Source organism: Dipodomys merriami, unplaced genomic scaffold, assembly GCF_024711535.1.
Source record: "Dipodomys merriami isolate MVZ:Mamm:240054 unplaced genomic scaffold, mDipMer1.0.p SCAF_114, whole genome shotgun sequence".
In the NCBI taxonomy this organism is placed as follows: Eukaryota; Metazoa; Chordata; class Mammalia; order Rodentia; family Heteromyidae; genus Dipodomys; species Dipodomys merriami.
The window spans coordinates 375,891-391,704 of NW_027202427.1; the positions used below are offsets into that span (position 1 = coordinate 375,891).

Below are 15,814 nucleotides of genomic sequence, written 5' to 3' on the forward strand. Positions count from 1 at the left end.
GGCCTCAGGCATGCAAGGCAAGCGCTCTACCACTGAGCCACCTTCCCAGCCCCCTCTGCTTTAGTTTTTTCAGGTAGGGTTTTGTGTTTTTGCCTGGACCTTGCCTTAGACTGAGATTTTCCTTCCTTCCTGCGATAGGTGAAATCCCCAGTGTGTACCACCATGCCTCTTAGTGGATAAAATGAGGCTTTGCTCATTTTCTGGCTCTGGTTGGTGTTGAACAGGATTCTCCTGATGTCTGTTTCTAGAATTGCTGTGATTACAGGCATGATTCACTATACCTGACTCTTTGGCGATAGGAGTCTTGCTAATTTGTATGCCTGATTGGCTTTGAACACTGAGGTCTTCGACTGTTTCTTGTTTCTCTGTAACCCTGTCTTTTACGGTATTGTTTTCCATAATCATTAGCAAATGCAACAAATGCCCTAGTATCTACCTCAGTGTGTCCATGTGCCCCTACTCACATACTAGTTGTCCCCAAAACATGTTATTTGAGACAACAGGATGTCCTGGTTGCAAATTGTGTATTTAAAATTTAAACACAGAAACGTTTAAGTAGTCCAGTCTGAGGGTTTGCACACTTCTGGGACAAAGCGATTCATCGAGATCCTCACCGTGCTGTGGCTCCCTGTGCTTTTGCTCATCTACTAGTGGCATCACAGGGTCACACAGAAACGTTAACCTTTTGAAGACTGCCAGAGTTTTCCAAAGTGGCGGCAGCATAGGATCCCCTTTGACAGATGGGGAGACTGAGGCCCTGAGAGGGGCAAGGTTCTAGGCAGAGCCATGCATGAGTGAGGGGGTGCTAGGCCTCCACACGGGCTGAGCTCCATCCCTGCCATCTCCCTCTCCCTCCAACACTGCCCACCTCTACCCCTCCATCCCCCCCTCCAACACGGCCCACCTCTACCCTCCATCCCCCCCTCCAACACGGCCCACCTCTACCCTCCATCCCCCCCTCCAACACGGCCCACCTCTACCCCTCCATCCCAACCTCCGTTCTCCACCAGCAGCAAACCTCTCACCTCAGCCCCTCCTGCAGGCTCCTCACTACTGCCATCACGATCAGTTCTGCTTTTTTTGTTTTTGTCGGTGTGGGGCCCGAACTCTGGGCCTGGGCGCTGTCCCTCAGCTCTTCAGCTCAAGGCTAGCGCTCTACCACTTGAGCCACAGCGCCACTTCCAGCTTTTTTCTGATTATGTGGTACTGAGGAATCGAACCCAGGGCCTCATGCATGCAAGGCAAGCGCTCTACCACTGAGCCACCTTCCCAGCCCTCAGCTCTGCTTTTAAGACCGGCATGTCATCTGCCTTCCATTCCTTGGCGTGTCTGAGGGCTTCAGAGCCTCAATGAAGAGGATGAAGAGGGTGTCATGTGATGGTGTCTGTAATCCCAGCACTCACTATTGTGAGTTCCACGCCTGGGCTGTATACACAGTGCTCATTTCACAGTGCTCACAAGCTCATTTCTGTTTTCTACTGGGGTGGACCCAGGACCTCATGCGCACTAAGCCCCTGGCGACCTGAGCTGCTCCCCCCTCTCCTGAGGTCTCTGAAGACGAAGCCACTGTCTTTCACCATGACACACCAGCTGTGGACTAAATAGACACTTCTCACTGCTGGCAGAAACTCAGTGACCCCCAGAGGCAACACATTCACAGGCAAAGGAGAGAACACAGGATGGTTTAATTTGTAGTCAAGTTGTTGTTCTTGATACAGAGCTCAACATGCAAATTACATTCACCTCTTGGTACAGCAATGGTGCCCTGCCACCTCCCTGGGACCATTAATCAAGACAGAAGTATTCCTGGGCATCCTGACCTACACATCTGGCTGCCCCCTCTCTCTGACAGCGATATGTGAATTTTCTCCTGTCCAAAGTAATCAGGAATGAGGTCTTCTGTTCAGCTAGCTGGCCGTGCACAGCACAGCACTGTCCACTGGCCAGCGGATTTGCTGTTTTCTGAAGTCCAGATCAAGAACTTGTCTCTGATGACCCCATAGGCCTACGAGAGCCCGGCAGGCCTCGGGGTCAGTCACTTTCACTGGACAGTATCAGAATTACAAGTTTGTGTTCTGGGTCTGTCCTGACCGAGGCTTGCCACGCTGCAGAGTTAATCTTAGCCAGTTTCGACACATTTGTCCAATGTGTCATTTAGTAAGCTTTAAGTGAACAGCACAAGGCCATTTATTTGGCTCTTCCATAGTTTCTAAATTTTCGGTACTGAAAATGTATTACTTTTGTAAAGAAAGTTAAAAATCCTAACAAAATAGAAATTAAAGGTACAATGCAGGGTGTTTGGATTCCAAGAAAACAGGAGTTTACAGTGGTTAGAAGTCAGGCTGACTGAACATAAGAACTAGTTATAACTGACGATGCTTCTTCCAGAGACTGGGTGGTTTGGGCTACCTTTGGGTGTAGATTTAGTAGCTCTATGAGGATTCCCCTTTCTCTGACTTCATCACTAGTCTCTATCAGGAAAATGTATGCCACTTTTAACTAGCATGTCACCCCGCAATACTCCTCTTTCCTCTAGTTTCCAATACAGGGGGACCCAGCTCAGACAAGAACGAGCCTTGCAGCACACCCGCCAGCCCTGGCACCCCTTTTATTCTCAGAGGCTCCGAAGCTCCAACGAAAGTTACAAGGTTAAGCGCTATTCCAAGTTCCTGGCACAGCCGATCCCTGCTTGGTCCTCAGAAGATGGACGTCTGTAATTCCTTCTTGAACATGCCTTCGAAGTGTAAGTCCTTGGCCATGAGCTCCTCCTCCACATCATCCAGTGCCCACTGGTGGTCTGTCAGCTCCAAAGCCTCCCACTCTGTCTGCAGAGAAGACGAGAGGGTGGGGAGGAAGGGGCTCGTGACTGGACCAGGGTGACCTGTGGTCTCTGCCTGCCCAGCCAGGAGCTACAAGGAGACTGGGCTGAGAGAGATCACACAGAGCTGCTGAACCTCTTGCTCACTGAGCACCATGTCACTGTGAAGATGCACAGTGAACACACACACACACACACACACACACACACACACACACACACACACACACACACACACACACACACACACACACACACACACACACACACACACACTTCCTTATGCTGGTAACTTGGGGTTGTTAGATTCTGATGTAATATGCTGAACCAATTTTCATAATTTTCTGAAAAATTTCTTCATATTCTTAGTCTACTTTTACCTGAGTTATTAAAAATATTATTTATTGCTTTCTGGCTCTAGTCCTGAGACTTGAAACCAAACTCCATAGCAACAGGCTATGGAGCTGCCCACCACACAGGCCCTGCTGCCCAGTACCCGCTCCTGTACATTCTGGGAAGGGGCTGTATAGTCTGATAGTCTGTGATGGGTGTGGCTTTGTTGTTTTCCTTTCACTTAACATGCTTTCAAGGCTGATCACTGTTCAGGATGACTCAGTACTTCATTCCTTTTTTGTGTGTTTGTTACCTGTGTTGAGGCTTGAACTTAGGGCCTGTGCATTATCGCTGAGCTTCTGTGCTCATGGCTAGTGCTCTACCATTTGAGCCACAGCTGTACTTCAGTGGTTTATTGGAGGTAAGTCTTACGGATTTTTCTGCCTGGGCTAGCTTTGAACTGCAATCCTCAGATCTCAGCCGCCTGAGTAGTTACGTGTGAGCCACCAGCACCCAGTCTTCATCCCTTTTTATTTTTATTGTGAAAATACCATACAGAGGAGTTACAATTACATGGGCAAGATAATGAGTACATTTCTTATCAAGCATTTTTGCCTCCTCCTTTGTTTCCCTTTCCTATCCCTTCCCATATCCCCCCCTCACCCCCCCATCCCTTTTTATAGTTGAATAATACTCCATTGTACACATTCCATTTACATCTCATGTCTGCTGGGTCCCAAAAAGGCTGAAATGTCCCAAATGTTTAATGGACTGCCTTTGACTAGGTTGTTTTTTTAATTTGATGATGATGATGATGAAGAAGGTGTTGTACAGAGGGGTTAGTTATGTAAGTCAAGTAAGAGTACATTAGCCGGGCGCTGGTGGCTCATGCCTGTAATCCTAGCTACTCAGGAGGCTGAGATCTGAGGATCGCGGTTCAAAGCCAGCCCGGGCAGGAGAGACCGTGAGACTCCTATCTCCAATAAACCACCAGAAAACCGGAAGTGGTGCTGTAGCTCAAGTGGTAGAGCGCTCTCGCCTTGAGCTGAAGAGTTGAGGGACAGCACCCAGGCCCAGAGTTCAAGCCCCACGACCGACAAAAAAAAAAAAAAAAAGTAAGAGTACATTTCTTTTTGGACAGTGTCATGCCTTCCTTTACAACTGGGCTGTTTTATAGCCTCACTTCCATGGTGGATTAAATTTGGATATTTGGAAACCAGTATAAGTGACAAGAATCTCCAATTAACTTAATAGACACGCCTGTCTGAAGAACAAGAGATACACATGCTCTTTTTTTGATGAATTTAAATATTTTATGTTCAAACAATAGCGCTCAGCACAGAGCTTTCTGTGTGACACAGGGTCTCACTAGGATGCTGAAGCTGGTCTCAAATTCCTACACTAACATGATTCTCCTTCAGCCTCCCAAGAGGCTGGGACTACAGGTGTCTACAGCTATGCCAACATTGCACATAGCTTGCGAATGCATTGGTCCAGCTTAGCATTCTACTTTGTCCTCAGGGAGGACATTCGAAGACTACGCGTGGACTTGAATCTGCAAAGGGGTGCCATGCCCTACGCAGCTATTTCGCTACATCCCTAACATGAAGTTTACCTTGTAAGTCGGGGTTAGAAACTAAACAACAATAATGAAACAGAGTAAGTATAGGAAAGACTATAAGAAAAGTTGCATGAAGTGGGCGCTGGTGGCTCACGCCTGTAATCCTAGCTACTCAGGAGGCTGAGATCTGAGGATCGCGGTTCAAAGCCAGCCGGGGCAGGAGAGACCGTGAGACTCCTATCTCCAATAAACCACCAGAAAACCGGAAGTGGCACTGTAGCTCAAGTGGTAGAGCGCTCGCCTTGAGCTGAAGAGCTGAGGGACAGCGCCCAGGCCCAGAGTTCAAGCCCCACGACCGACAAAAAAAAAAAAAAAAAAAAGAAAAGTTGCATGAACCTGGCATCTCTCAGCTGCCATGGGCCACAAAGGATGGAGTGGTGACTGAGTGCCCGGATGGGGGACGGTGGCTGCAACACTGCGCAGGTTGAAGCCATGACTGTTTACTTTGGGAGTTTTCCTCAGTGTGTTTGTTTATGATAGGTGAGGAGCCACAGCTAGGGAAACTGAGGAAAGAGAGGACCAGTGTCTTTCTGAGGGCACTGCAATGCCACCTGCTGCTGGCAAGCTCGGGGCACATACCTTGAAAGCCTTGTTGGTGTCTGCGGGCATGGCCATGGCTGCTCCCGTCATCTGCTCCTGCATCATTCGTGACTGGTCAGCGGCTGCATGGAAGACAGGCTGAGTGAATCCCAAGCAGCGCTCGGCACTGCCAGCTTGATGGTGTTTCTCAGGATGGGATCCCTGACTGGCTAGCACCCATGAACTGTGATTATGGGAAAGCCACTGTACCTCCCCTGAAAAACAGGGCTGACCGCTGCAGAAAGACAACTAACAGAAGCTTGCAACTTTATTTTACCCTCCACGACAGGGGCTGCCAGTTATTGAGTGATACCGTCCGCTAGGACCCTCACGAGGTGCTCTGTGTATCTACTTTGTGTGCTCTGTCAGCCCTGCAGGGTGGCTGTTAAGGTCTCAACTTGCAACCCAGGGCTTCGGTGGGAGCCTGGGAATTTTTTAGGTTTCCAGAACAACTCAGGAACTTGAAGAATGAAGCAATGTTCTTCTATGATAACCAATAGCTAACTAACTGCAAGAGTTTTTGTGCTCTAATATGGACGATTCCTCTAAGCAAGTATTTGTGATCAGGCCTACTGTTTCTTACCATTATCTTGGCCCAGAATCAGAGAATAAATGCTCCGGAGCCCAAACACATTGAGGAAGTACCAGGATGCAGAACTCACCCTACAAAGCCAAAGGAAAGTACAGGTCGTTAACTTCAGAAATCAATGCACAGCACCCTTCTGCCTGCCTGGGTTAGGGCTGATGCAGCCAATTCACAACCCAAATAGAGATACAGAATACTGACTGATATTTCTTGCCAGGTGTCAGGGTCTCGCTCACGCTTATAATAGGAAGCTGAGATTTGAGGATCATGGCTTGAAACCTGCCTTGGTAGGAAGTCTGGGAGACTCTATTGGAGACTCTATTGGAGTTTATCTCCAATAAACTACCAAAAAAGCTAGAAGTGGTAGAGTGTTAACCTTGAGTAAAATAAACAAAAAATAAAGCTCGGGGACAGCACCTAGGTTCTGAGCTTGGGCAAAGGAAGGAAGGAAGGAAGGAAGGGAGGGAGGAAGGGAGGGAGGGAAGGAACTTCTCTGTTAAGAGGCCCCTGTCTAGAATCTGGTTCCCTAGAGGAAGCATGCTTGTGTGTTTCACTCAGCAGAAAAGGGCAGGAGGAGGCTTTCAGGAAGTGCTTGCAGTGGCTGAGGACAGCAGCTGTTGGGAAAGTCTTTGGGTTCTGAACTTCATCGCTGAGGCCTCCTTTATTTTAGCTCTGTCTGTCCCCTGCCCCCAAGGTGGCAGATTGGACTCTTCCCCTCTCCCTCTTGTGTTCTGACTACTGGGCTAGAACCATGCTGCTGCCAAGATCCGCTGCCACAGGCCAAACCCGTGGGGCCTGTTGGTCATGGAATGAATGAGAACTTTAAAAGTGAGCTGAAACAAACCTTTCCTCATAAACTGGTTGTCTCAGGTATTTGTTACAGTAACAGAAAGATGGCTGACACACACATTCCCGTAAGCTCCATGATATTGATAAAAAGGTTTCCCCTAGCCAGGGATTACACCTGTAATCCCAGCACTAGTCCGAGGGACCAAGAGTTTGAGGTCTTCCTGGGTTACATAGCAAGACTTGGTCTCACAAGACCAAAGTTTGGATCAATGGTAGAGTACTTGCCTAGAATGTGCAAGGCCCTGAGCTCCATTCCTAACACTTGAAAACAAACCCACCTCACACAACTAAGCCAAAAGAAAATACAGAATAAAATAATGAAACAAACCCAAAATGAAATATCAAGGACTGTGTGGTCAGAGGTCATTTTTTTTTTTTAAGCCAGCACCTTCACTTATACCCCAGGGAAAAAAACCCCAGCACATCCTTTCCTCAGGCAAGACCCACGCAAAGACCAAAACCCAGCACATCCTCTCCTCAGACAAGACCTATGTAAAGACCAAAACCCAGCACATCCTCTCCTCAGGCAAGACCCACGCAAAGACCAAAACCCAGCACATCCTCTCTTCAGGCAAGACCCACGCAAAGACCAAAACCCAGCAGGGCGTTCTGAGTAGATTTCAACTATTAACAACAAACCAAAGACAACCTTTAGAACACCTATTCCAGGTAGAAATTCAAACTGGGAGCTTTGATGTTTAGGTTTTGGCTTATATTTTTATTAGATAAGCAAGTTCTTACCAGGACGCGTCTAAGGTGAGCAGTTCAATCCCTTGCTGTAGCATAGGCTTAAAACGGAGGGTCAGTGGAAATGGGACCTTGGCTGCAGAGAGGAGAGAAACGTTCTCAGCACCCAGCTGTGTTATTTTTAGAGGGCTGAAGTGTGAAAGCACTCTCCTGAGGAGGTGGGGACTCTGTGCCATCTGGCTGTTGGAAAATGATTTCCACCAGGAAATCCATGGCAGTTCCTGAAGAAAAAAACAGTCAGAGTGTGGCTCTGCTCCAGTTTCCTTGAATAACACCAACTTCTAGACAGCTGAGCAGGCACTCAAACTGAGCTGTGACCTAAAATTTGGAAAAAAAATTGCACTGATCCACTAAGTCCTAAGTGGAGTTTGTACAAGTCGAAGTCACTACAGATCTAGGATTGATGAAAATCAAATCAACTTACAAGCAAAACAGGTTGAAAACTGCCCTTCACACCTGGCAAAGGAAGTCAGAAGGAGTTAAAACTCCCTTCCCTAGAATACACCTCAAAATCACAGAGGCAAACTAGCAAGTCCCTCTTTTGAGTCTTCATTGGGAAAAGGGCATCCAGCCCAGGAACTTAGGATCAATTTGGAAGAGGTGGCGCAAAACTGTAGTTTATTAAATGCTTTTATTCAAGCAATATTAGCAGTTTCCACAAGAAAGCCTAAGACCCAGAACATTACGGGTGTCAGCAGCTGGGGATTTCTCTGGCTGGGGACCTGAGAAGGGAGTGCAGCCAAAGTAAACGTGAGGTGCGCTAGAGCTGGAACTTACTTGTAACAAAGCCAGAGAAAGTCATGTTGATCCAACCTCCGATGAGAATCATGGGAAGGACATTTGTCACGTTCCCTTTCATCATGTCTGTGAGCATGGTGGGATCTAGGACAGAAGCACAAGGCACTCAGGTTTCCTCTGCTGACCACGCCCATGTTGTGGAAATTCTTATAATGTAGATGAAACTTAGAGACTCATTCATGATAAAGCAGTTCAAATGACAAAATTTGATGCTGGAGGGGCTCTTTTAGGCCTCTCCGAACATGTTCAACTGTCTATGGCAAATGCTTTCACCTCTGATGAAAGTGATTCAAATATAAAGGGGCTCCATACTGACTATGTTGTTTCTTAACCTTTAAAAAATAATTTTGTGGGGCTGGGAAGGTAGCTCAGTGGTAGAGCGCTTGCCTTGCATGCCTGAGGCCCTGGGTTCGATTCCTCAGCACCACATAAGCAAAAAGAAAAAAGCCGGAAGTGGTGCTGTGGCTCAAGTGGTAGAGCGCTAGCCTTGAGCTGAAGAGCTGAGGGACAGCGCCCAGGCCCAGAGTTCAGGCCCCACAACTGGACCCCCCCAAAAAAAAAAAATTTGTGAGGGCTATAGTTGTTAACCGCAGTGGTAGAGAACTTGCCTTGTGTATATAAGGTCCTAGGTTGATTCCCCAGCCCGACAAAAGAATAAAATAGGAAGTGGTGCTGTGGCTCAAGTGGTAGATCACTAGCCTTGAGCAGAAGAGCTCAGGGACAGCACCCAGGCCCTGAGTTCAAGCCCCATGATTAACAACAACAACAAAAGAATAAAATGAATGAAAGTAATTTTGTGACTGTTATTTGCACGCTGGTATAGTAACTATCCCTCAGGATTTTCAATGTCTAGGCGTATTCCAATTTGTGGCTGCAGTGAATACTTTCAGATGGACCAAACTCGGAGCTCCTCCTGGCTCAGGCAGCAGCAGGAAGCCATCTGCCAGCAGAGGCGCAGGCATGGTGGGAGATGCTGGAAAGCTCCCCAGCCTTCTCAAATCCACCTACACTCAGTGTGCCCAGATTCTAGCAATCTATGGCTTTCCACATGAGATGACTTCTATGGTCCCTTCCATCTCCTACAATTTAACATTTAAACAATCTTTTGTAACGGCGAGAGAAGGGAGGTGGCCTTACCAGTCATAGGAGAAGGTGGTACAACCTTTCTTTTAGTTTTTTTGAAAAATCCATCCTCTGGGTTGTTGAAGTAATACTTTCGTGTCAAGAAAGACTAGAAAAAGAAAGAAAGGGTTTTAAGTGTGAAGAACTGTGACACTGCAAATTGTCAACTAGTCCCCAGAGGTCTGCTGAGAGGCTTTGGGAGACGCTATTACTGTCAGCACTGCCAGCCACCTTGGCAGCCGACCTGACACTTAAGCTGAGTCACATTTAAAAACAATTTCCTAAGAAGGGTAAGGTCACAGTGACAGCAAACGCCACCAGGCCATGGCTTCAGCACTAAATTGCTAATTTCCAAAGAATTCTCTTATAAAACATTCAGCTGTGAATGATAGAGCTTTTAATAAAACAGAAATGAGTACCTGTTTGGGAATGTACTTTCCATTTTCCCTGAGGACTCTGCTTCGAATTAGGACTTGACTGAAAAATACAACCAAGACAGACAATGAGATTTTTTTTTTAAGTGAAACAGGAGAAGAAAAGGAGAGAATAAAGTGGAGACCTATTTGAACACAAGAAAGAACCTATTTTGCAACAGCTATGTGTGGAAATTCACCCTAAATTCAAATATCCTAAAAACCAACGTAATACCCTGAGCCTAACACTCAGATTTTCAAAAGAGTAGTCCTCAGAAGAGACTGTGGATCTGAACAAAGAAAGATTTCTGAGGTAGGCATAGTTGGCATATTTCATTGTGGCTTGTCTTACTTCATAATGAGACAAGAAAGAACTTTCTGAGTGTGGAAAGGGGAGCAGTTGGACACTGCTCAGCAGGTCTGGGGGCAGGGAGGGGAAGGATGAGGATAAAGAAGGAACTTCTTCGGGCACACGTGGAAATGAGGACAGGCCTAGCTGTTATCTGGGAAGAACAATCAGCCACTCCACCCAGAATTCAGACTAAGTTCTCGGTAAACACTGACTGAATAAATGAATCATGTAGTGATACCAGAGCACAGTGGATCCTTACAGATAATATGGAGCTATAAGGGGACTAGGGTTGCTAAGATACAAATACCAAACAATAGAGATCAAAATACTTAAAAGTTTTCTAAAGCTGTTGAAAGGGAGCAAAAAACCCTGAAATTAATGGAATCTTTGAAGAGTGGGGGAAAAAAAAAGAATATAACTGTGTTAGCATCCTCTGTGTCTGCCCACTATCCTGCATGTATGCCAGTTGTCCTGATGGTGAGCATGTACTGGCCCCCTGTTTCCTGCCAGTGCTAGCTAGCCATCATGCCATTAACACCTTCTGCACAAAATTCTCCAAGGCCCAATGTCCTCCTGGAGTTCTGTCTCAGGACTAAACACCTGACTTCTTTACCCACAGGCCTACAGAGGGGACCTTACTATATCTGTTCTATTCCAGGAAGCTAGACTAATGCTATTCAGTGTGTGGCCAGTGTACCAGTGCTGGTCCATGACAGCCAAGCACTTCCTGCTTCAGCCTCCCAAGAGACAGAATTACATGAATGCAGCACCTTACCTTGCCAAACTTTAGGGTTTTTGTTTTCTTTGTGTATCTGTGTGCTGGGGGTGGGGTGGTGGTCCTGGGTCTTGAATTCAGGGCTTGGGCACTGTCTCTTAAGTTTTTTTGCTCAAGGCTAGAGCTCTATCACTTGAGCCACACCTCCACTTCCAGCTTTTTAGTGGCTAAATTAGAGATAAGTCTCAAACTGCCTGCCTTTCCTGTCCAGGATGGCTTTAAACTGCAATCCTGAGATCTCAGCCTCCTGAATAGCTAGTATTACAGCCACTAGCACCTGGAAAACTTCAATTTTTAAAGTCAGTATTTCTCAAACTGGAGTTCTCTCTCTTTCTCTCTGGGGCGGCTTGAACTCAGGACCTGGGCACTGTCCTTAAGCTTCTTTTGCTCAAGGCTAGTGCTCTACTATTTGAGTTACAGCTCCACTTCTGGCTTTTTTTTTTTCGTCGGTCATGGGGCCTAAACTCTGGGCCTGGGCATTGTCCCTTAGCTCTTCAGCTCAAGGCTAGCACTCTACCACTTGAGCCACAGAGCCACTTCGGGCTTTTTTTCTGCTTATGTGGTGCTGAGGAATTGAACCCAGGGCCTCATGCATGCAAGGCAAGCACTCTACCACTGAGCCACCTTCCCAGCCCCTACTTCTGGCTTTTTTGGTAGTTAATTGGAGATAGGTCTCCAGGACTTTGTCTCCAGGACTTTCCTGCCTGGGCTGGCTTCACATCCCAATTCTCAGATTTCAACCTCCTGAGGCTCTATTTTTATTTTTATTTTTGACAGCACTGGGGTTTAGGGGACCTCTCATTTGCCAAGCTGGTGTGCTACCACTTCTACTTGAGTCATTCCTCCAGTCCTGCTAGAGTGGTTACTTTGGAGATGGAGTCTAATGGACTTTTCTGCATGGCCTTTGAATCATGATTCTTCAGATCTCAGCCCTCTAAGTAGGTGGGATTATAGGCATGAGCTACCAGTGTCTGGCATGGAATTCCCTATTCTTTTTTTTTTTTTTTTTTGGGTCCATCATGGTGCCTGAACTCTGGGCCTGGGCGCTGTCCCTCAGCTCTTCAGCTCAAGGCTAGCGCTCTACCACTTGAGCCATAGCGCCACTTCTGGCTTTTTTTTTTTTTTGCTTATGTGGTGCTGAGGAATCGAACCCAGGGCCTCAGGCATGCAAGGCAAGTGCTCTACCACTGAGCCACCTCCCCAGCCCTGGAATTCCCTATTCTTAACAATCTGTGACTCTTTTCTTCTTTTCCAATGCACTATTACATTCTGTAAGTTGGAAAACATGTTTTATATATGCCCTTTCTCCAAATATAATCCCAACACTAAGGGGCAGAGGCAGAAGGATCATGAGTTTAGCCTAGGCTACTTAGGGAGACCCTGTCTCAAAAAAGAAGACTTCAGGCTTCAATTGACCCATCCCTTCTGGTGATTTTATAGCTAGATGCATACATACATCTGCATTCCACCTTATAATACACACACACACACACACACACACACACACAGACACAGACACAGACACAGACACACACACACACACACACACACACACACACACACACACACACACGATTTTTGTTTGTTTGTTTGTTTGTTTTTTTGCCGGTCATGGGACCTGAACTCTGGGCCTGGGCGCTGTCCCTCAGCTCTTCAGCTCAAGGCTAGCGCTCTACCACTGGAGCCACAGCGCCACTACTGGCTTTTTTTTCTGTTTATGTGGTGCTGAGGAATCGAACCCAGGGCCTCATGCTTGCAAGGCATGCACTCTACCGCTGAGCTACCTTCCCAGCCCCACACACGATTTTTATTAAAAGTGATTTTCCTTTTATTTTTTCTGATTATTACAACTACAGTTTACTTTTTTTTTCCTTGGTCAGTCTTCGGTCTTGAACTCTGGGACTGGGTGTTGTCCCTGAGCTCTTCAGCTCAAAGCTAGTGCTCTGGTGGTTAACTGGAGATAAGAGTCTCATGGACATTTCTGCTGGGGGTAGCTTTGAATCCTGAGCCTCAGATATCAGCCTCCTAAGTAACTAGGATTATAGGCATGAGCCACTGGCTCCCGGCCTTACTTTATTATTATTTTTTTTAAAAAACAGTTCCACACAAAGATTGCATCAACTATGAATGTCATTTTGGAGAAAGGAATGGCAGCAGTGGGTCTGAGTATCAGAATTCACATAGTGCAGGATATCATCCATTGTACAGAAATGGCAGTTAGGAACAATGATAGCAGATCAGAGACCAATCTGGGTTCAAGTACACATTCAAGCACAATTAGAACTGTGGTTACACTGGAAAGGCTGCTTCTGCAGGCTTTTCTTTCTATAACCATTGGAATAGGTTTACTATGACCTATCTCAGTGCTACTGTAAGGATCAAACGAAAATTAACTTGAAGGTACCAAGAAATGCTGAATACCTATGCTCTCTTCACTTTGCATCTTTCTATAAATTCCTTTAGTAGTAAAGTTACTTGTTAAAGTTAGTATCAGGGAAGTAAGTATGGTCAGGGCTGAAACATGCTACAGAAAAAATAATCAAACTTGCAACTAAGATGGTATCTGGTTTAGGAACCAGAGACTTGGCTTAAAGTCTTAAATGTCACCATGGAACTTCTTTTTCTGTGTGTGTGTCGGTCTTGGAGCCTGGGCATTGTCCCTCAGCTCTTCAGTTCAAGGCTAGCACTTTACCACTTGAGCCACAGCACCTCTTCTGGCTTTTTCTGCTTATGTGGTGCTGAGGAATTGAACCCAGGGCCTTATGCATGCAAGGATCTAAACTGAGCCACCTTTCCAGCGCTGCCCCCCCCCCATGTGTTTTTAATTTAAAAGAATCTTTACATCTCCAGCAAATGGAAACCCAGTATTATATTCCACAAAATGAGAGAAATTATTATTATTTTGGTGTTGGTCCTCAGGGCCTGGGTCCTGTCCCTTGAGCTTTTTTTTTTCTTTTCTTCTCAAGGCTAGCGCTTTACCACTTAAGTCACAGCTCTACTTCCGATTTTTTTTTTTTTTTTTTTTTGTCGGTTGTGGGGCCTGAACTCTGGGCCTGGGCTCTGTCCCCCAGCTCTTCAGCTGTAGATCAGCGCTCTACCACTTGAGCCTCAGCCCCACTTCTGGCTTTTTCTGCTTATATGGTGCTGAAGAATTGAACCCAGGGCCTCATGCATGCAAGGCAAGCGCTCTACCACTGAGCCACCTTCCCAGCCCCTACTTCTGAATTTTTTGGGGCAGTTAATTGGAGATAAGAGTCTAATGGGGTGGGAATGTGGCTTAGTAATAGAGTGCATGAAGCCCTGGGTTCAATTCCTCAGTACTATAAACAGAAGACACCTGAAGTGGTGCTGTGGGTCAAGTGGTAGATTGCTAGCCTTGAGCAAAAGAAGCTCAGGGACAGTGCCCAGGCCCTGAGTTCAAGCCCCAGCATTGGCAAAACTAAACAAAACAAGTCTTATGGACTTTAATGCCTGGACTGGCTTTGAACTGTGATCCTCAGATCCCAGTTTCCTCAGTAGCTAGGATTATGGGCAAGAGCCACCAGCCATCAGTGAAAGAAATTATTTCTAATAAGTACAATAAAATTAAACAATAAATTTTTACTAGACATGATTACGTGTGTTAACTTCTGAACCTGGGGCTTACTCTCTTTATTAAAGTAAGAGCCTGGGGGGGGGGAGTAGGATTGTGAATTTGAGGACAGCATGGGCTGCCTATAGAGACTTTGTCATACACACACACACACACACACACACTCACACAGAGGGAGGGAGAGAGAGCAAGTCGGAGGGGGGAGAAAGAGACTGATAAGCGACTAAGGGGTGTTAACAATATAGTATTTCTTGAGATTGCATGAAAATAATTAGAACTGATTAAAAGTTGTTAATGTTAGTTAAACAGGATATATGTTTATGTACAACCGAAAATGATCTCAAAATCTGTCTCTGTAAGTAACTTCCACAGGAAGCATGTGAGGAAGAAGTTGCCTCGACTTTAGGAGGGGAAATGATCGTGCGAACCCATCACATTTCTCTAACGGCAGTTTTACAGTTTGCAAAGTGGTGCTTTGTTTCCTAGCGTCCCAGCTGACCATTACAGAATTTTGTTTCACAGAACGCAGACGATCACATCCACTTGACTGGTGTCACAACGACTAAAGGCAGTAACGCACCTAGAACTCGGTAGAAACTCTTCCTAACGAAGGGCAGGAATAGGACAGACTGTAGATAATCGTACGGAAGGTTAGCGAGTTGACGACCAATATTCACGATTATTATGAGCCTCGTACTGAGAGATTTAAAGACATCATCTAATTGATCTCCAAAGCCTGTTCTCCAAGGCAGGTACTGCCATCATCCTCATTTTACCGACGACAGACGTGAAATACACTGCCAGGACCGAGGCCAACCTACCAGTAGGGGGCGCGATGCGAACTCCGGCAAACCGGCACTTTGCTGCCCAAGGTCACAGGGGGAGCGAGGTCGGCAGGCCGGGGACGGTACTCACCTGTCGGACACCTGTTCCTGGGTGAGCTTCTTGTCGCTCTGCAGCAGGATGGACACGTAGTGGCGGATCATGCCCACGAAGAACGTGATGATAACGATGGGGAGGACCACCCAGAGGCGGATGTTGGAGTCGAGCAACAGTTCTGGCCCCGCCATCTTCACTGGAAGCCGGCTGCCAAACCGGGGTAGTCCCGTCCCTCTAAGATTCCGCTTCCGGGCCTTCTCTCGCCCCAATGCTGGCGGGGCCCGGGACTCGACGGCAGTCACGACCCGCGGCGCACTGCTTCCAGCTGGGCCGCCGGGCCGCCGACTTCC

General features: G+C 46.8%; 1 protein-coding gene across 1 annotated transcript; it reads right to left on the reverse strand.

Moving 5' to 3' along the window:
- Positions 1-1,666: 1,666 nt before the first annotated feature.
- Positions 1,667-15,774, reverse strand: LOC138822693 (ER membrane protein complex subunit 3). The gene is made up of 8 exons (XM_070015530.1): positions 15,501-15,774; positions 9,873-9,930; positions 9,469-9,562; positions 8,311-8,415; positions 7,528-7,609; positions 5,935-6,014; positions 5,352-5,434; positions 1,667-2,825 (listed from the first exon to the last, which is right to left on the reverse strand). The coding sequence occupies exons 1-8, from the start codon at positions 15,653-15,655 to the stop codon at positions 2,697-2,699; spliced, it is 786 nt and encodes a 261-aa protein (XP_069871631.1). The 5' UTR covers positions 15,656-15,774; the 3' UTR covers positions 1,667-2,696.
- Positions 15,775-15,814: the final 40 nt, after the last annotated feature.

Coding starts and splice junctions, on each gene's coding strand:
- LOC138822693 (XM_070015530.1), bottom strand. CDS start 15,655: ATGGCGGGGCCAGAACTGTTGCTCGACTCCAACATCCGCCTCTGGGTG. Junction 7,610..8,310: donor TTTCTCTGGCTTTGTTACAA/GTAAGTTCCAGC, acceptor TCCTCTCTGCAG/CCAAGGTCCCATTTCCACTG. Junction 5,435..5,934: donor GATTCTGGGCCAAGATAATG/GTAAGAAACAGT, acceptor TCTTCCATGCAG/CCGCTGACCAGTCACGAATG.